At 44.4% G+C, this 20,450-nt stretch overlaps 2 protein-coding genes, 1 non-coding gene and 1 pseudogene across 7 annotated transcripts; 2 read left to right on the forward strand and 2 right to left on the reverse strand.

Annotated features, from left to right (window-relative positions):
- Nucleotides 1-341: 341 nt before the first annotated feature.
- On the reverse strand, nt 342-4,326 carry LOC117847758 (laccase-15-like; annotated as a pseudogene).
- A 5,209-nt stretch (nt 4,327-9,535) lies between these two features.
- LOC117850472 (uncharacterized) lies at nt 9,536-11,661 on the forward strand. The gene is made up of 6 exons (XM_034732295.2): nt 9,536-9,836; nt 9,990-10,051; nt 10,159-10,294; nt 10,450-10,522; nt 11,094-11,159; nt 11,247-11,661. The coding sequence occupies exons 1-6, from the start codon at nt 9,697-9,699 to the stop codon at nt 11,466-11,468; spliced, it is 699 nt and encodes a 232-aa protein (XP_034588186.1). The 5' UTR covers nt 9,536-9,696; the 3' UTR covers nt 11,469-11,661.
- An 850-nt stretch (nt 11,662-12,511) lies between these two features.
- On the reverse strand, nt 12,512-15,189 carry LOC117850473 (bidirectional sugar transporter SWEET3a). 5 transcript variants are annotated; one of them, XR_004639286.2, is made up of 7 exons: nt 15,039-15,187; nt 14,875-14,911; nt 14,565-14,787; nt 13,780-13,941; nt 13,365-13,484; nt 12,986-13,086; nt 12,626-12,870 (listed from the first exon to the last, which is right to left on the reverse strand). XR_004639286.2 is itself a non-coding variant. In XM_034732297.2 (7 exons), exons 1-6 carry the CDS (start codon nt 15,073-15,075, stop codon nt 12,996-12,998), a joined length of 732 nt encoding a protein of 243 aa, XP_034588188.1. In that variant the 5' UTR covers nt 15,076-15,185; the 3' UTR covers nt 12,626-12,870; nt 12,986-12,995. The 5 variants fall into 5 exon arrangements, 4 of the variants coding, with proteins under 4 accessions (XP_034588187.1, XP_034588188.1, XP_034588189.1 ...); XM_034732297.2 differs by having other exon boundaries at nt 12,986-13,148; nt 15,039-15,185; XM_034732296.2 differs by lacking the exon at nt 12,986-13,086 and having other exon boundaries at nt 12,512-12,870; nt 15,039-15,189.
- Nucleotides 15,190-18,008: 2,819 nt separating this feature from the next.
- Nucleotides 18,009-19,394, forward strand: LOC117850009 (uncharacterized). Its single transcript, XR_004639151.2, has 2 exons — nt 18,009-18,547; nt 18,639-19,394. It is a non-coding gene; the product is annotated as an uncharacterized protein (transcript).
- Nucleotides 19,395-20,450: the final 1,056 nt, after the last annotated feature.

The raw sequence follows: 20,450 nt of genomic DNA on the forward strand, positions 1-20,450 counted from the left end.
CTGCTAGATCTTTCTGTGTTTGATTGCCCTTTTACACGAACAGCCTCATAGGTTGCAACGCAAAGTATACACCTGCTTGGCATGGTGTAATTGCTCGCTATTTAATAGTTCATTATGAATTTAGTCATCTCAAATAGGGCTAGGCATTATGACAGAGTTGTACTTCCATCTATTTCGAATAGCAACTTACTTAATGTTTAAACAATCTCCCGGAAAATTATATAGGTACATTATTAAAAAATACCTTCATATATAACTCATATTTTTTAATTTGAACACTAGCAATTTGAATTATATTTTAGATTTCATCAATGCGTGAGACTTTAATTTCTGGAGTTTGGAGATGATATTCATCTGGTACAAGATTATCGTTGCGGCTACATGATGGAAAATCCACAGGCGGTGGAGGGAGCAACGTGTTCGTCGTCGGTCCATCTTCTACAATAAATACTGCCCGTCATACCCATCGACAAGTGGAATTTATAGTGGCAATGTATGTACCATACCCTGTACACAAAATAAAACAAATCATTTCGGATATTGATGGCATAAATTAAACTATGACAAATCATCATTAGATATTGATGGCATATATTAAGTGGTAATTGGAATTCTTTTTGACTCGCCAAGAAATAATCAAATTAGGTTATTAAAGCGTTGATCTAGTGCGCTGAATTTGAAGCTTCCTAGAAAGACAGTAATGCAGAAACAATCCTGTACCAACCTGGATTGTAGGCGACAAATCGGATGGCGACCCACCCAAGATTTGGGACCACCACCGTGTTCTTGAGCGGCGGATTCACCAGGTTGTACCTTGCCACATCCTTTGCCGCATCAAAGTTGCCGAGCCCTTGCGCGAGCACGAACATATCGTGGCCGTGTAGATGCATCGGGTTGGAGTCGCCTTGCAGTATCGCCGTGCCCTGGAACACCATCTCCACCACAGAGCCATACTGGAACCACGGCGCCATTGTTGCCCTGGACGTTGGCTCTAGCAACTTCTCCACTGGTCCTACGATAATCAAGGAGCGGTCGGTGTAATTGAACACTCTTGGTGGCTTTTCGGGAAGCAATATCAGCGCGTCCTCGCCGCCGATGTGGTGGTAGTGCGCCTCTAGTAGTGGTGTCGTCGTGGGGAGGTGGAAGGAGACGTTGTTCATGGTAGCAACAAGATCAGTCTCATTCTCCTTTGTCCTATTGCAGTATTGTCCTCGCCGGCAAATGGTGCCCAAGCCGAGCGTGACGAACAGGTGCTCGTCCACTCGCAGGCTGGTCAGGTTGCTGTGGAAGAAGAACGACAATACCACGTCGTGCTGATCAGGCATCACAGGTGCCACCGGCGCATCACCGGTTGGACTTGGACCTCCTCCTCCTTCGACGCAGTCCTCCTTGATCTCAAAGCTTCTTCGCCATTACTACCTGGGCTGTGGTGGCTCTTGTATTGCACAATGCCTCTTGTTGTGGCTTCTGGGGTCTGGGTCTCGGGCAATTTCGCCTGATTCGGCAGGGCGACCATGTAATACTTGCCGGGAGGCGCGTCGGCGACGACCAGAGCATCCACGGTCTCGCCAGGCGCGATCACGATGAGATCCGTGGTGTAGGGGCTGACATAGTTGGCGTCGCAGGCGACCACCGTGAATCTGTGCCCGGCGATTTTGAGGAAGTACTCGGAGAAGAGCGCGGCGTTGATTATGCGCAGCAAGTAGGTCTTGCCAGGCTCCACATCCAGCACGTAGCCATCTTCTGCAACCCCTTCAGAATCGAAGGCACACCATTCAACGACAACATAGAATAGAAGTAGTACTATACAATATAGTTGATTACCAGAGCAATTGAATAGGTCCCCAAGCTTGCCGTCAATTGTGGATGCACTGGGGAAGTAATCAAAGAAATTATCCTTCATTTTTCTGGCTACCTCTGCAAGGTCCATCTTCCACCAATCCCCTGCCATCATCAACACCAGTCACAGAAACAGTTCAGCTCAGTACGCCTTGGGGTTGGGGCTAACAATGCAATATGGCTATCAGCTTCACTCCGTTCCAAGTCTTATGCTCATATCTTATATGTGACTAAATGCTAGCTGAAACGCTCACTATCTTATATATGCCGGGCATGCAAATTTTTTTCTCCAAATGCTCATATCTTATATATGACGAATAAAGGCTGAAAAAAGTTGAGGAACCTATAATGATGGGGACCTCGCGATCAGGCTTAGGAAATGGATACGAGCTGGCCCCAAGCCTTGGCCGGATGATGAGGGCGCCATGCAGGGTTGCCCGGAGGCAAGAGACGTGAGCATGCCACCACAGGGTGCCTTCCTGCCCAGCGACGTTGAACCGGTAGGTGAAGTTTTGGTTTGGTAGGATGGAGCATTGGGTGACCATCGGCACCCATCAGCCCAACAATTCAGCCGCTGTTTCACTCCGTGCCTGCAACGGAAAACACCAAGGAAAAGGTATTATCCATGAAAATAAGTGAAAAAAACACCATCTCTCTAATCTGTATAACTTTGGCGCTTGTTCAAAAAGGCTAGATTACCAATGGATTGTTACGTTGTAGGGTGACTTGTTGACGACATGAATGACCACTGAATCTCCCTCTGTGACCTCGCCCTGGGAGCTGCCCGTTCACGACGGTGACGAGAGTTTCCTTGCACAAGTGCGTCATATTCATCTGGCTCACCTATATATACAAGCATGTGTTCCAAAAAATCATGCATGTGCGTACACAGACGATACTTAGGACGGATGTCAGCTAATACAGTATGCAAAATGGGATCAAGGTGCAATGGAGTTTAACGCCATGAATTGAGGGAGAGAGGATCGTGCTTACAACGAAGGTGTGCTCCACAATAGCTGTTGCCGCCGGTAGCGCCATGGTCGAGAGAAAGAAGACAATTGCGTTTGCGACCATGGTGGCTGCCGTGAGCAGGCTCCAGATCTCCATTGTTTGCAACTTTGATGTCTGGTTTAGTTTGCGTTAGATGTACTTCTATGTAGCCTACTTGCATTGGTTTTGCTAACCTCGGTTTTGCAAGACACCTCGATCATAAACCATAAAATATATTCAAATAAATATTTTCTCCCAAGTGGGTCTAGATCAGACAAATGGTTAAAAGAGTGCATGGGAGGTGTTTTCTTTTTGGAGTTTGTGCTCCATGTTGCCGTGATCAGGGTCGTAATCTGGTCGGTTTCTACGCTAATTAATTATGCAAGGGTAAACTATTTAAGGTCTCAACGCAAGGATTACTTTGACCTGTTTTGCGTTAAAGTTTAACAGGATGTTAAATTTTAACATCGTTATGGGTGTTTGGATGATCTGTTAAACTTTAACACCAAATGTTGGAATTGACATCATTACCCCTCAATTACTCCGAGGTATTTTACACGACCATTTAGTTGTCCGCTACCTACCGTATGGTATGTATCTACACCAGCAGCAGACACGGAAGAACGAGGAGAAGAAAGATCTCTGAAAAGGCCCTCTGTAAAATCTCCTTGTCTCCTCCCAGCGCGTCCCCGTTCCATTACAAGAAAAGATCGTGGCAGGAAGCGATCCAATTCTCAATTAGAGGTCGACAACTTTAGCATCCTGAGTTCTCGAATTGAGGGCAACCTGCTGGGATTCGGAGCATACGGGGGTCGGCTTTGCGCGATTTGAGGCGGACAGGGGCACACCTGGTGAGCTCTTGATCGAATCGGCGGTGCTTCGTGTTCAATCCGAGAACCATTCTGCTCCCTGCGCATGTGAGCTTCTTGCCTTGTGCAGCCGCGCTCACCTGCATAGAAGGCGAATTGGCGGCGGTGCTGCTCTACCTCGACCCGCCGGAGATCTGCCAGGTCGCCCGCCTCAACCGCGCCTTCCGCGGCGCGGCCTCCGCACGGCCCGGCGCCCCCGCACGGCCAGGCGCCACCGATGCTGCCGGCCCCGAGCGCTCGCCGCGGCGGAGACGTGGCATGCGCTCTGCCTCGTCGAGTGGCCGTCGCTGGCCTGCCGGGCCTCCTCGCCGCGCTCCCGCTCCAGATCCGCGCCGGCGTACCTCTACGGCGACGTGCTCGAATCCGTGGTGGAGCGGGTGCCCGCACTGAACCTCGCCGCCGCGGCGCGGGTGTCGCTCGGGGCAGCTGCGGGCGTCGCCGTGGTGGCCCCCCGCGTGTGGAGGTCCGCGAGGGCGGCGGGTGGACGGCCTGCGGAGGGCGGTGGAAGCGGGGATGGCCGGCGGGAGGACGCGACGCGGGAGGGAGAAGAGGGGCAGCGGGGAACAGGGAACAAGTGGGGAGGGGACTATTTTTTTTAACTGGGAGGGGATCATTTTTAAAATCTTTAGTAAGTTTTAATATTTCTTGAGGTGTTTCAACTTTAACATATATGTTTGGATGGAAATGTGATAAAAAGTGTTAAAAGTGAGGTGTTAAACTTTAACACCTCCTATGCAAACGTGACCTTTGTCTTCTCCATGCACCAAATTATCTACTTTGTCACCTCATGTTTGTCGGCAAGAGAGTCCAGTTTCTCCGTGCACCATGCTCATCTCTCCCCTATTGGATGGACCTCCGGCTCTCGGCCGCGGCCGGAACGTGCAGCGCCCGTCACCTGATGGAATGACCTCAATCATTAATGATCCAGCTAGTGAGGCAGCACACTGTGTCGGTCTGCTGCTGCTCTGCATTCTTCTCATGCCAGATACCTTAATTGTTCTCGTTTACAGTCTTTATTCAGGATTACTGTTACAAAGTAGGAGTCCTCATATATATAGTTCAATAGCTCATGGATTGGAGGTTTCTTTCTTATAGTTTTTGTTGTTTTCTTTGCAACTTGAATTTTTATGGACGTGAAAGGGAGGAAAATTATATTTTGTGCTAATGGACAAGCACGATTCGCCATAGTGCATGTTTGGTTCTGCAGCTGCCCTCGCCTAGCCTCACCGGCGCGGGCAACAAGGGGCAGGCTAGCTGATTTGACTCTCTCACATGAGCAAGCCAAATCTCGCTGGCACAAGCCTCGAGGTGCCTAGGTGAAGCAACCAAGTGCTCGCGCATCCTAGCTCGGCAAGGCAACATCATGCCGAGCAATGGAACCAAACGTGCCTAGTCAAAAAATGTGAAATCCTTTTGCATATTTAATAACAACAAAGCTCAGTTATAGAAGGTGAAAAGTGTAATTACTGATCAGCGGTTCACCATAGTCACAATTTTGAATAATCAGCGACGATGAACCACCATTGTCCAAAGTTTGAAAACTTCCATTGAATAATAAGGAAAGGTGATTTCTTTTTTAATTTGCTTCCATTGAAAAATAATAAAATCCCTCTAGAGGGCTTTTATTTTGCATTGGGAAGACGAAGAACTGTTCCTAAGTAACAGAAATAATATAATGCGATACTGCAGGAATAGAAGGGACAATTCACGCCACGAACAGTCTTAAAAAACAATAAATTTCATTTCAAGGGTGATAGCAAAAGGTTGTATCCATGAATAAACATCGTATACCACGTGGTCCAATGCAAGTGGACAACTAGCATATCAAAAAAACCCCACGACGACCAATTTCCCACTCGCTCGTTGCTGCTAGAGAATGTCGCCAAAAGCCTGCACAGCCGTGAGGAAGGCCGAAGGCGTCAGCAGGGCATCCTCAACCTGGATGTGAGAAGGGTTTTAAATTTAGTTTCAGCTTTGTTAATTCCTAACTATTGTAGAACCTCACATCCAGTGATTAAAATTTTGATCTCTTTCAATAGTAATCGAAATTACATCGCATTTTTTACTGCAAGATCCAACTTTTTAAATTTCATGAAATTCGATGGATATAGGAAACAAAGCTGAAACTAAACTTAAAACCCTTCTCACATCCAGGTTGAGGATGCCCTGCTGACGCCTTCGGCCTTCCTCGTGGCTATGCAGGCTTTTGGCGACATTCTCTAGCAGCAACGAGCGAGTGGGAACAGGGTCGTCGTGGGGTTTTTTTGATATGCTAGTTGTCCACTTGCATTGGACCACGTGATGTGCGATGTTTATTCATGGATACAAACTTTTGCTATCACCCTTGAAATGAAATTTATTGTTTTTTAAGACTGTTCGTGGCGTGAATTGTCCCTTCTATTCCTGCAGTATCGCATTATATTATTTCTGTTACTAAGGAACAATTCTTCGTCTTCCCAATGCAAAATAAAAGCTCTAGAGGGCTTTTATTATTCACGAATAATAAAAGCCCTCTAGAGGCCTTCATCTTCTCACTGGATTTGAGGTTCTACAATAGTTAGGAATTATTCACGAGCGAGTGGGAACAGGGTCGTCGTGGGGTTTTTTTGATATGCTAGTTGTCCACTTGCATTGGACCACGTGATGTGCGATGTTTATTCATGGATACAACCTTTTGCTATCACCCTTGAAATGAAATTTATTGTTTTTTAAGACTGTTCGTGGCGTGAATTGTCCCTTCTATTCCTGCAGTATCGCATTATATTATTTCTGTTACTAAGGAACAGTTCTTCGTCTTCCCAATGCAAAATAAAAGCCCTCTAGAGGGCTTCGTCTTCTCACTGGATGTGAGGTTCTACAATAGTTAGGAATTATTCACGGAGGGCAGCAATTATTCCTAAGCACCGTAAAATTTCTCTTATTTCACATAGGCACAAAAAATATTACACTAGAATCCTTACAAAGACACCTTTGACAAAAAGAAATTGCTAAGTCCTTGTAAGGTCCTTCTGGCCATCTTTGTCCCCAGCCATTGGAGGAGACAGTCGACTAGCCACCATGGCACCATGTAGTGGCATAGGAACTCGCTGAACGTTCAACTTGAAGTCAATACCTTTCTCGAAGAAGATTTGTACTCCCTTTGTTTCAAATTATTATTCATTTTGATTTTTCTAGATACATAACTTTTGATATGCATATAAATATAGATTATATCTAGGTACATAGTAAAAACTATGTATCTAGAACATTAAAACGGATAGTATTTTGGAATCAGAGGGAGTAGATTTTAAATGGCAAAAGAAGTTGAGCTGGGCTAGCTGGTTGTAGCCCCTCTTCAGCTGCCTTGCTCTTAAGGCTTATGCCTTGTAACATCCCAGTGAAAACCAAACAGCGACTGCATTTTTCTTATGTGCCGAAAGACGGATGGACTGTCAGGTTTGCATTTGCATATACATTCTTCTCGCAGAATCTGGTCACACATCATGTTACAGTAATTTCAGAGTTACAGACACAAAGGTAAGCACGCCATCTAATACTTAATTAAGCTTCATTATTCATGATGATCTTTGTAGGAAGCATTAAGCTCACACCTTTTTCACTACTTTAGGCAGCTTGTCATCTTGCTTACTGCTTACCACCTGGAGCTCCCTTCCTCCCCTGAGCTGCATGCTTCTTCTTCCTTTCATTCTTCGAGTTGTGGTCGTCATCATCATTGTTACCAGAATCCGAATCGTGATCATGATCATGGTCCGAGTCTGAATCATGATCATGGTCTGAGTCTGAATCGTGATCACGATCATGGTCATGGTCCGAGTCTGAATCGTGATCATGATCTTGATCCGAGTCTGAGTCATGATCATGGTCCGAGTCTGAATCGTGATCGTGATCATGGTCCGAGTCCGAATCGTGATCCTGATCACGGTCTGAGTCCGAACCGTGATCTGAATCATCGTCATCGTCTAGCTTCCTTGCCTTGCCCCAATAGGATCCTGTCTTCTTTCCTTCCTCCTCGGCGGATACCAAATTCGTCATCTTTTCGGTGGCACTGCCTCGTTGACCCCTGGCGGCCTTGGCTTCCTCCATCTCCTTGTCATAGTCACTGTGCACCTGTAGCAGGTTGCTCTTCTCCTTGGTGATGGCGTGGTCTGTTGCCTCCGCAGCCGTCAATGGGTGTGAGGCGCAGGAGACGGAGGCAAATACTACGGCCACTACCAAGAGGAGGATGGTGGCAGAGAAGACCACTGCACTGGCCATGTAGCCAACACTGACGGTATAACAAGTGTATAATGAGGGCGTAATGTGTGATCTGTGCGTGTCATGGAAGCAACGCAGGGAATGGGTGCCCTCTATATACTGGAGGGCGTTATGCTACTGCTCTTGGAGTGGTTTTAGCACTGGAGGGTGACTGGGTGAGTGAGTCATGTTATCTTGTTCATCTTTTTAGGTGTGGAGCTAGTGCTTTCTAGTGTGAAGGCACTAGGAAGGCTGCTATATGTTATTGTTGTTCGTTTTATCATTTCTACTTTTGTATTGTTACCGGAAATCCCGATGGGCACAATATACTATTTTGGGTTCATTTGAAAGTTTTGTGCTAAGATTTCTTCAGCTTAGAGAAATTTTGTTGTACTCATAAAAGAAGAAGGAAAAGAAGCAATTTTTAATTGTACCCCCTCCGTTCCAAATTGCAAGTCTTTTTGGCTTTTCGTATTTTCTAGATATATAGATTTTGCTATATATTGAGACATAACGTGTATCTAGGTGTGCAGTAAAAATTAGAAAAAAGACAAAACTACCTTAGAACGGAGGAGGGAGTAGGCACCAGTGAAATTTTGATTCTAGAATATCGGATCCATAAAACTTTTTTTATATGTGAATCATCGGATGATTTAAAGATTCTTTTTAGCAGGGCTCCGGCTCCTAAAATGGGGAGGAGCTGGAGGAGTCAATTTTTTCTCCAGCTTCTCTATATAAAATGGCTCCGACTTCTCAATGCTTTAGGTATGGATCTATTTTTGAGCAAACTATTTGGTAAAGCTTCAGCTGGAGCCGAAGGAGAAACCGGAGGTCCAAAATCTAACAAAATGCCTGGCCCATTGGTGCGTGGTTGAGCTGGTGTGCACAAAGGCGCAAGAGTGTGCTCCCAACTAAAAGTTAGCACCACTATTGGATTTGCATGGGTTTATCAGCGAGGAGATTGAAAGATAACAGGATGCAGTTTGAGTCTTCCTCTTCGGACTTGGATGCATTCATCCATCCTAATAGAATTTAGAAAGCTTCTCCGACTAAGATAATATAAGTGTAGGTTAGTGTATCAAAATACAGATTTGCTGTTATTTTTTCAAAAAATAGTTTTTGTTGCGTTATTTCGTGGCATTGTCCAGCCATGTACAATTCGTTTAGAGTTTTACCATTTAATATCTTGTTTGAAAATAAAGTAAAAATAAAAATTAAAGGTTTGTGACGCATGCTGGCCACGGTGAAAAAAGGTATCTATAAACTAAATTTATTCTAAAATATTGATTATAAAGTAGGTTAAGTAAATGAAAAAATGCAAACTGGATGTAGCTTAGCTGTTAATGTTTCTTGTGGTGGAACTTTGAGTCTTGATTCGGCACTAATGCTTGTATTTTCCTAAATTTATTCAAAGATTTAACTGGCGCTGGCGACGTGGTACCAGTGGTGACTTCATCAATCTCGAGAATTTGCCGACTCAGTCTTTCGAAGGTATTCATAGGAATAGGTTACGTGTGTGTTCATAAAAAGCGAGTGTGCGTGGTGTGTGAGTAAAAAGTAAATGAAAAAATATCAAGAAATCTGCCGTCTTACACCAATACCAAAGCGCCGCCCGCCACTCACCGCTTGGGCCAACCGTGGAAGGGGCGGGAAGCAAGAGGAGTTTCCCGCGCTCAGGCGGCCGCCACTCCACTGCCGTTCCCCCCGACCCCCAAATCCCCAATCCCAAACTAGGGTTTCTTCCGCCCCTCAATCGCCGTTCCTCATGCCTCCCAAGCGCCGCCGCGCGGATCAGAGCTCGCCGGCGTCGACGCCACCTCCTCCCCTGCGGAAGCCAAAGCGTCAGCCGGTGGTCGTCTTCGCCCACGGCGCCGGTGCCCCCTCCTCCTCCGACTGGATGGTCCAGTAAGTCGCCTCTCTCTCTCTCTCTCTCTCTCTCTCTCTCTCTCTCTCTCTCTCTCTCGATCAGGAGGCTAATCAGATCTTCAGATACGTTCTTGGTAAAACATTAATCTTCTTGTGTCACCTGCATCATGATGTGCTAAATCGTTCTGCTAGTTGGAAGAAGATGGTGCAGGACGCACTGGATGCTGTCGAAGTGGTGACCTTTGACTACCCATGTTAGTTCATTCAGTAAATTTGTTGCTAACCCGTTACCCTTGGTCCGTCATTTCGTTGGATCAAAATTTGTCAGCAAGAGCTAAGGGGTCGCATGACAACGTTACAGATATGTCTGGTGGGAAGCGCAGGGCGCCGCCAAAGGCAGAAAAGCTTGTTGATCATCACCTGGGTGTCGTGAAGGATGCTGCCAGCAAGTATCAGGGGCATCCTCTTATTTTGATGGGGAAGTCCATGGGATCGAGGTAGTGTTTGGTGGACAACAATCCTGTTTGTTTCATAGTTGTATTATGCATCTTCTTGGTTTAGTTCAACATTCAAAAACCTGTAGCTTGCTATGCTTCAACACTACACGTTCTTCTGATCTGAGTATTTGACAATGGTGTATCAACATTCTCAGGGTCAGCTGCATGGTGGCAAGCTCCGATGACATTGATGTTTCTGCTGTTGTATGCTTGGGTTACCCTTTGAAGGTTCCTCTCATGCCACTGTCTAGTTGATCTGCACATTGCATTTTTGTTCCCTTGTACCTGAATATTATCTTCTATTGGGTGAAACTCTTAAACTGATGTCCAGATAAGAAATGGATTTATATTTCCTTTGTAGCTTGATTGGGACAAATGATGGTTGCTGTGTCTTTTAAGTGATTGCTTTTGCACCCACTATGTTGCAGCTTTATGAATTGACATTTTGTTACTGGCGGTGCATTCCTGGAGATGAGACTACAAATTTCCTTTTGTTCCTCTCTGAACATGCTTGTTTTCCGCTCCTACTTTCCTCCCTGTCCTGGGAACCTGACCTTGGTCATGATGTTTCCTATCCCTCACTCCTATGACCAGAAACCTGTACTGATCACCATTAAATTATAATTTAAGAAATCAATTTTCTTTTCATCTCATTTTGCTCTATCCAACTTAAACCTGACCTTGGTCATGATGTTTCCTATCCCTCACTCCTATGACCAGAAACCTGTACTGATCACCATTAAATTATAATTTAAGAAATCAATTTTCTTTTCATCTCATTTTGCTCTATCCAACTTAGGGAGTGAATGGAGCAGTGAGAGATGAGACACTATTACAGCTGAAGGTTCCAACAATGTTTGTTCAGGTAATGGAATTTCTCTTAATTTTTTTTCCTGATATTGTAAAGTGAAACATAGTAAATAGTGTTTCTCTGTTTTACTTTTGTTTACAGGGCAGTAAAGATGCCTTGTGCCCCTTAGATAGACTTGAGTCCACTCGCAAGAAGATGACCTGCAAGAATGAACTGCATGTTATTGATGGTGGTGACCACTCTTTTAAGATCGGTAAAAAATACCTAGAGTCTAGCGGGTTGAATCAACATGATGTTGAAATGGAAGCTGTTAAAGTGATTTTGCAGTTTGTCCAGAACTCCTTCACTGAGAGCTGTGCCTAGCCGTCTTGTATATTTCCTTTATAACACCTCATGGTGACGAGACCTTAATCTTTGGCTTTGTATACAACTAATATGTTAATGTAATCCTTTAGGACAAGATGTTAGTTCTGATTTGCACTCTTCATCCATTGTATGTTCTTTTGACGTTACATGATCAGATGCTGGAAATCATCAGGCTACTGTCTTCGAATCATATTTCTTCCTTGTCTGGTTATCTGTTCATAATCAATATATCAGTGTCACTGACTGGGAGTTCATTTGTCAATGTAAACTACTAAATATGAATGCACACCATTAGATAACTGAGAAGAGAATTATTTTCTTGTTAGAATTGAACGGATGTATAGTGTATTGCATCATGGAATTATTGTGCTGTTGAAAATGTCGACTCTCTGTTTTGCTCTCTTTGCGGCCTTTGGAATCATGGTGTCCTTTCAATGTTCTTTGTGTCCTTTTGAACTCGTGCTGCTGAGAGTTCACATTACATTAATTGAAGAAAAACACGATCTAATATTCTTTCATTGGTAATGTTGTAATTGTATGTGCTATTTGATTCTTTATTATGTCACACATGTAAGTTTACCTTACCCTTGTAAAAAAATTGCATGTATCTTCATTCACTCATATGAACTTGGACACTGTCCACTTAACTAAGTTGAGGATTCCTGGTATGCCCATGGTTTATTTTAGTGAGCATGCCCATGGTTTATTTTAGTGAGCAGCTGGTGTCAATGTAAGTTTCAACTTAAATCTAATTATATGCTGCCTATTTATTCCCATTCACTGACTCAAATCAATTTCGTGGAATCAGCTGTTTGCATGTGTTTTGTTTTCCTCGTTGGGCATTTAATGCGAAAAGGTGTGAGCAAACTCACTTTAGAAAGTAGCAGATAACTAAATTGCATGTTAAAGCTACCAATCTGATTGCTTCTATTCTACATTTTGCTGATCTATAGATATCGTGTAACCAGAGAGACAATCGGTTGGAAGGATAGTGCCATTGGAATGTTGAAGCTACTGTCAATAAGAGGTCTTGCGTGGTATGAACTTAACTTGAAGACTATATTTTCTTGAGTTTTGACAGAAATCTGGCCATGGATATTACATTGTTTTGATCAACTCATTTTAATAGACACAAAAAGTCTTGAGACAAGGAGTCAGTCAATCATCAACTTTGAACTTATGACATGTCTCAACTCTCAAGGGCAGACAATGATTGCTAGCTTTTGAAATGCTCTGGAACTGTTTTGTCAATGTCTGTCTTGCAGTAGTTACATGGATGGACTCCAGTTTTTGTTCCAACTTCTAGATTTATTGTTGACATATTTGCATTCAGCTTATGAGTGACCATGGGATGTCCTGACCTCCTGGCTTCTCTGAATGGTTTCTTAGGATAATTTAGCTGCACGACATGCAACAAACAAGTAAGCGAATATCCAAAATTCCTAATGGCACCATCATATCCCCTCACATGTTAGGTATACAGCAATGGTGCTTCTGGGGAAAAGAGGGTATACTTGTTCCATGTTAAAGCTTATGTCCTGTTGCATCTTTACAACTGGTTGCCACTTCCATATCATTTTCCATATTGTTTTGTGTTTTGGGTCTATCCTTGCTTCTGTAAATACAATAGACAACCAATTGAAGGATGCCTGTTGCACACCCAACACAGTTTGGCGACTTCAGAAGAAAACGGATAGGTTAGTATGATAATGTGGTTGTACCAAATGTAGGCACACGTGTCACATAATGATATGTTTTATTTTATTTTTAGGTCCAGATTGCATAAGAAGTTCGTTTTACAATAGCAGGTGAGCCCCCTGCTTTTATTATTTCATTTATATATGCACAAAAGTTTTTTTTTCATTTGACTAGATTGCATATGAAATTACTAACCGTGATATAGGGATCCCTCCCTAGGAGTCCATATACCATCCAGATTAAACTGGTTAAGAAGGAAAATAATGACAAGTAGAAAGGCATGAACTCAACACTTCTCGTCCTTACAACTTGTTTCTGCAATTGTGAGAGTGCAAAAAGGTTAAATTACTAGACAATGTGCCAAAAAATAAAAAAGCATCAATTGCATCATTAGAAACTACTTTCTTCATTTTTTTTCCTTGTCTATATTAATGCATTTTCTGTAGTAATTTAGTATATGAGAAGTATTCATTGAGTTGTATTTCTTATGGTACTTATTCTAGTTTCGTACTTCTTGTAGCATGAGTTTTAAATGATTTTGCCATGATGCCTTTAACTGTTTGTATCTGTAGTCCCTGTTTCTAGAGCTTCTATAACTAATAGTACTCACCACAGCAACAAGGGGAGAGCTGTACATCAGCATGGCAGACAACACACCAATACTTCCAACAAATACGTTGCGGATGTGGTGGGTGTGGATTGTAAAGCTTGAGATTAATACGGTCATGCCGAAGATTGCCAGAACCAGTGATACAATTAGGATAACAAGCTTCTGCAAGTTAGTCAGGATTCTTGGTCAGCTTATGAATATTGAATCCTTTTTTAGGGCATAATTTGGTTCTTTCAAAAACTCCATGCTGACATGCTTAAAACTTGAGTATTCCTACCTGAACAAAACTAATAACACACAGTATATTTCTTTAAAAGATAAATGAAAAAAAGTTCAAATATTCGTTATGTATTGCATGTGTCGTAGAAGAATATGTGATTCGATTTTGTAAATTAGACATCCATTTTAGCAGGATTACTTGAACATAAAGATTGAAGAATTCCATCATGGACTCAATAATTGCTTACCACAGCATGAAAATAAGGAATTTATTAGCTTTGAAGTTTGAACTGTACACTGGTTACGCAAGCTATAACATATTGAGTGGGCAGTATGTAGAATTTTCTACCGTATAGTGCCCCCCCCCTTTTATTATTTTTTTTTGGGGGGGGGGTGCTATCTGCTTCTGTTTTTTTTTTTACATTTTTAAACCTTCTGATGTCCTAGTGTCTACTTGAGCTTACCGTATCAAGTATGTGATAGTGAAACTGGCTATAGAAGCCTGACAGAGATTAACATAAACTACCGTAAAAGGAGCGATATTGAGTTCTTTAGAAACGATTTACCTTTTTTTCTCTTGGTGCAAACCATAGGTATATGCTGATGAATGATATTTCAAAGAGTACTCCTATTGAGCTGATGAGGAAAACTGTCAAGTTCTTCCACCCAGAACTAACAACTGGAAAACCGTACCAGCTATATGTGAGGCAGCTGAACAGAGTCAGGATATATGGTATGCATGAGAATTCGCCTACACTAGCCTCCTTTATTACTCTTTTAAAAGTCAATCTGGAAAACAAAGTGAAAACAATACAACAGTAAGTAGTACGCCATGCTGTGTTTATGATCATATTAGTTAAGTATGTAATCATGTACATTGGTGCTGAATAGAGAAGCATACAGACTGCACATCCTGCAAGAAAGAACCAAGGTAGTGTTACAAAGTTGAATTAGTTTGCTTTCATGATAAGCATGGAAAACCCTTCCACTCGAAATAATGATGAAATGAACTTATTTAGGTAGTTGTAAACAGAAAATACCTATAATTCCAAGTATCACACGTATGCTTGGAACCATTATTATGCTCCGAAGTCTTCACTAGCCTTGCCACAGGATGCCAGGAGCTAATTGTTTCAGTGATCCATTGTTCACAATAATGCTGGGGTATTTATAGAAAGCAAATATTTTTTTTAATGCTGAAGCCTGGAGGCAAAGATATTGCTCAAACCACCATGGTAGAATATTACATGTGAATTGCCTACTTTTCTGTTCATATGAAATTTTTTCTGCGAATGGAAAGCAGTCAGACAAAGTCTTCTATATTTTGTGTGGCATCTACCAAATTGATTCCACCTATGGGCCTTTAAGAATCGTAAAAGCTTTCATGTTCGATTGTGGTGCATTGTTGTTGGGTGACTTGGTGTGCCGGAGCATCTATTGTAGTTTATTTTATAATAACATTGAATAAGATATGATGACAAACTATTAGATTTGCTTGACCATGGAGATGTAGGGTAACACTGAAATTCTTATTGCAAATGTTGCTCTTGGGTGCCTCTAAGTAGTGCACAACGAGAAGAAAACAATAAATAACTGAGTGCTTCTTTGTTAGATGAATATATTCCGAGTACAATGAAGTTGTATCCTCTAGGTACTTCTGAGTTCTGACTATTGTTAGATGAATATATTCTGTGTTGTGTAGTTACCTACTAGTGTATAGTAGGGTAGGGTGTTTCTTGCACCTGTACATCTCTTGTTATCACCCGCTTGGGGAATAGCCATACTCCAATTAAGTAGCAGTGGTTATTTTCAGAATGAAGCAACTCGGTGGCTCAACGGTGGTTGTGCTTGGTGGTGACTGGTGAAGAATATTGCATATGATGAGCTGTTCTGCTAGAAGATGGGAGTGGTGAAGAATATTTTTGATGATTCATGTACATTTTTCTTAGATAATGATGATTCATGTACATTAACCGCCACGTTTGATGTCAGGCTTCTGGTCGTGTCATCCCACTCCTTTTTTTTCCCAGATTCTTCGCAGGTGCATCGTTTGTACGATGAGTTCTTTCCTATCTCGATCTGGTCAAGAATTCATGGTTTTGCTTAGGTGGCACATACAGATTGTAAGTAGTAAGTATATATATATGGAAGGTACTTCGTCAATGTTCAATAGAAATCATCGCAAGCCTAGCAGAAGTGCAGAACATTTGGGCACCTGAATGGGTGTAAGGCGTGTAACTTCCATACTCCTACAAATGGGAGTTTGCACGCTTCAACTATTGCACACTTGCTTCGAGTGCAAATTATGAAGTTGCACATTGACCTGATGTTAATATAACTGCTGAATAGGCAAACACGATCAAAGATGTAGAAGGAAACGAGGAAATGAAGTTGCAGAAAAATACAAAGAAATAGGACTCCATTGGAGTTTTTCAGTTACTTTTGGATCATCATGGACTCATGGTCCGGCCTTGCCGGCTTCTTATATTCTGAAATAATGTGCATGTTAGGAACTTAGGATCACTCATAATCTCATTGTGGATGCTTCCACTTGCTCGACCTCGACCACCAGTCTTAGTGCTGGACTAACTTTAGTCAGTTATTCTGTGGAAATCAAAAGGCTCTCTAATGCTTGCTGGGGTGGCTTTGAGTACTACGCATTATCATATCATGACAAAAAAAAAGGAACAGTATAATCATGTGAGAAGTCCTTTCTTAATATTGTGTCCTCTCCAGTGGAAGGATTCGTTTAATTTCGACCGTTAGCTCAAAGAACCTGCTTAGCAGTGGAAAAGGTAAAGCTGGAGATAAGTCAAAATCAAACATTCCTTGAAGCTGAATATTGTCTTTCATCCCTTTCAGCTTGCTGCAACAACCTAGCCAATCTCAGGCTCAGGCCTAAAAACATTGGAATTAACTTGACCCATGTCTATTTTTTCCCAATTAAACAGAGACAATATTTAGTGAAATTAGATTTTCATTGCTAACTCCTTTCCTGTTGATACTTGATAGCATCACTACCTTTCCATCTTCTTTCAAGTAATGTTAGTGGTATTAAGACGCACATCCGTATCTATGCCCGCTACATATTATAACCACGGTGCATCAAGTTCTATGGATTAACATTCCCACCTTGCAGAAAACTGCAATATCGTTTGTGCTGGGCTTCATTGTTCTGTTACTCCACGGCTTGCTTCTGCCAAGAAAGTATTCAGTTATCAGTATTGCACTGCATAGTAACTATGCATCCCATCCCTAGGAAATTTAGCCTTCTTCCTCTCACTGCTCCTCTTTCTCACCTGTGGCCGTCACTGAGATGTAGACATATTGATATTTTCATATTTGTATGTTCATTTATGGTACTAATATCAACACACAGAAATTTCTCTCATCTGTAGCACACCAAGACTCCAAGAGCTTTACTCAGTTGTGATGATAGTCTTTTAGACCTATGTCTTGCCATAAAGCCACAAGGCACGACAAGTTGCTCGTAGAGATTCACAGAGAATTGTTGATGGGAATTAAGAGCTCCATTCAGAATTGGTGTCTGGAATGTAGGAATTTGACCTTAGACCTAAACAGCTTGATGGTCTAACTGCGCCAAGGTGGTTATGACAGAAGTATTTCATCAAAAGATAAGAAAAAGGTTCTATTTTTGAACTTCATCCAAACATGAACCCTGAAAGTTCACTTTGTCCCCTAGATTTCATTTTACGTAAGGCATAGAGGATGGTTCATTGTTTCTGCACCTTTTCTCGTGGCCTACTGAACTAAACAATGAGCGGGCCTGGAGTGAATCCTGTCGTCACCTTCAGTTTCAGCCTTCAGGTCTGCAGTGCCAGACCAAACGCCGGACCGGGCGCAGCCGCACGCCTTCGCGCACCGACTCGTCGAGGTCCCCTTCACCGCCTCAGCCCGGGGAGCTAGCGACGCGCAGGCGCCGCCACGGCGCCCGAATCGCCGGAGGATGCGTGCGGCGGCGATGCGAGGACCGTGAGAGGAACGCAAAGGGAGCCGGAGGCAGCGGCTATACGGGAGATATGGGGCCTAGAGAGGGCTCCATCGCGGCGACGCGAGCGGAGCGGAAATCTCCGGCGGCAGCGCCGGGCTCGTCGGCTGCTCCGGCGCCGGCGTCGAATATTTGCAGAACGCCCCTGGTTTGGATCGCGATCCGAATCAGGGGTTCTTTCGTAAAAGATCGGATAGTATATTTTTGAAACCCCCCCATTTTTGATCGATATTAATAATCGCGATCCAATCCAGGAGTTCATATTTAATATTTTAGATCGCGATCAATAGTCGCCATAGTCCGTTTGTAAAATCTCCGAACGTATATTTGCATAAAACTCCCTGGTTCGGAAGGCTCCGGCACCGACGGCCGCCGCCGTCCGCCTCAGGTTCCGTTCCAGCCGGAAGCACAAAGTCCCATCCTCCTCTGCATCCGCCGCAGCAGCACGCGGACCACCGGCTCCGCGCGCTCGCCGGCCGCGCCGAGGGCTTCGGCCGCCACGCCATCGGCGGGCCATCTACCATGTGACGTCCATCCAAGGTACGGCAGCGAGATCCCCCCATCCAATTTCTCTTCTAATCGAGCGATTGGTTTCTGAATCAACGCGGGGGGGGCGGGGAGGTGCGCTCAGACGACGGCCGCGGGACGATTGGTTTCTGGATCATCTTTGAGTTGTCCGGCACCATCCACCTCCACTCTTACCTCCGCGTCGCCTCCTACAAGAACAAGACCATCAACGGCAAAGGGGCTCCAGCTCAAGACCTTGCATCACGTCATCATCTGCAACCTGGTGTTCGAGGGAGGCCGGGGACACGACGTCGACGGCATCCAGATCAAGCCCGGATCCACCAACATCTGGATCGACCGATGCTCCCTAGCCGACTACGACGACGGGCTCATCGACATCACGCGACAGAGCACAGACATCACGGTCTGAAGGTTTGTGCTTCTTGTTGTGTGACTGGAATGTGCAATGCGATGCAGCAAATCGATCCATGGATGATCTTTGAAGCTCATGAACCAACCCACTCAAACCAATCACTGGAGATGCCATTTTGCCCGGCACGACGGTGCTCATCGGCGACCGCTGAATCGCTGATGAAGTGAAAAACGGTCAAGATCTGCATCCCCATGTTAGGTGAAACTGCGCGCTTAACCTTGATTCGATGTTAGTAATTAAAAAGCCATCAGTGCCGGCCAAGCACGCGTCCCAAACCACGTTACGACGATTTCATAAGCATTATGATTCTCTCTGGACCAAATGGTTCTGAGATGATCCACGGTGAAACAGACAGCCGATTACGCTGAATTTATGTTCAGATCATCAGCTAGCACTTGCTTTATTAAACTGATAATATAATACACCCAGCATTCCTCAGTTTGCATAGCTACTTGATCTCCACAATTTTTCAATCTGAGCTATGGCTTGAGTTGAAGAACCCTCCACGCTCAAAGCACGCACTGCTTTGTCCTTAAGTTCACAGGTCCTTTTTCTCAGTGTTTCCCCATCTACGGTTTCCATCACACACTTAATCACTCTAGCAACCTCCTCCTTGCACTACCGAAGAATGACCCACATCCAAGAGGATCATCGTTTGGCGTCTTGACAACCCAGATAAATCGTTGTCCACTCATCTCCAGCCCGAGCGCCAGCTCAGCCGTTTGTTGCCATGTCAGCGTGCCACCGCTTAGCTTCCGAACAACACGTACACTACGGATCCACGTGGCTGCTGGTGCAGCCACCCCAAGCACTCGTACGTGATCCCGTGCAACTGCCGGTCTGGCCAGCACCAATGGTCCGACCGCGAGGTACTCCTGGGACTGGGAGCACGTGCGGGAGGCTGCACGCGACGGCGTGCGCGATGCGATCGCGCACGGAGGCAGAAGGCGGAAGCGCCTGGGCCGCCTCGGCGGGGAGCGCGACGAGGTCGACTCCCTCGGGCACCGCGGCGGCGACCGCGAGGTACTCCTGGGAGGGGGAGGGCGTGGCGAAGGCGAAGAGGACCGTCGCGGCGAGGCCGTGGTCCGCAACCAGGCGGCGCGCGAGCTCCACGAAGGGGATGAGGTGCCCTATGCACGGGCTGCAAAAGAGGAGCACCCGCGGCCGCCAGGCTTCTTGCGCGCGCTGATCCATGGCGAAGTGGGAGACGGCGTCCGGCTCTGGCTTCTGGTATAGATCGAATAGGTTGTGTTTCTGCGCGCGTGTTCGTGTTCTTGCAACTAAGTTTGCTAGTCACTAGCCACTAGATCAACTGCACTGGTGTGGTGTCTCGTGGTCACTAGCCACTAGGTCAACTACAGTGGTGCGTCAAAGAAAATTAGAAAGTCAACTGGGTTAACTAGCAAACAGATCGAAACAGTATCTTGCATGACCTAGCTAAATGTTCAGAAAGAAAAACTAGGTGAAGTCCGGGAATCTGGGATCTAGATCTAGATAAAGTCA

The sequence above is a fragment of the Setaria viridis genome, chromosome 3, assembly GCF_005286985.2.
Source record: "Setaria viridis chromosome 3, Setaria_viridis_v4.0, whole genome shotgun sequence".
Lineage (NCBI taxonomy): Eukaryota > Viridiplantae > Streptophyta > Magnoliopsida > Poales > Poaceae > Setaria > Setaria viridis.

Coding starts and splice junctions, on each gene's coding strand:
- LOC117850472 (XM_034732295.2), top strand. CDS start 9,697: ATGCCTCCCAAGCGCCGCCGCGCGGATCAGAGCTCGCCGGCGTCGACG. Junction 9,837..9,989: donor TCCTCCGACTGGATGGTCCA/GTAAGTCGCCTC, acceptor TCGTTCTGCTAG/TTGGAAGAAGATGGTGCAGG. Junction 10,052..10,158: donor GGTGACCTTTGACTACCCAT/GTTAGTTCATTC, acceptor ACAACGTTACAG/ATATGTCTGGTGGGAAGCGC.
- LOC117850473 (XM_034732296.2), bottom strand. CDS start 15,075: ATGGTTCCAAGCATACGTGTGATACTTGGAATTATAG. Junction 14,912..15,038: donor TGTGATACTTGGAATTATAG/GTATTTTCTGTT, acceptor TCTTTCTTGCAG/GATGTGCAGTCTGTATGCTT. Junction 13,485..13,779: donor GCTCTCCCCTTGTTGCTGTG/GTGAGTACTATT, acceptor TCACAATTGCAG/AAACAAGTTGTAAGGACGAG.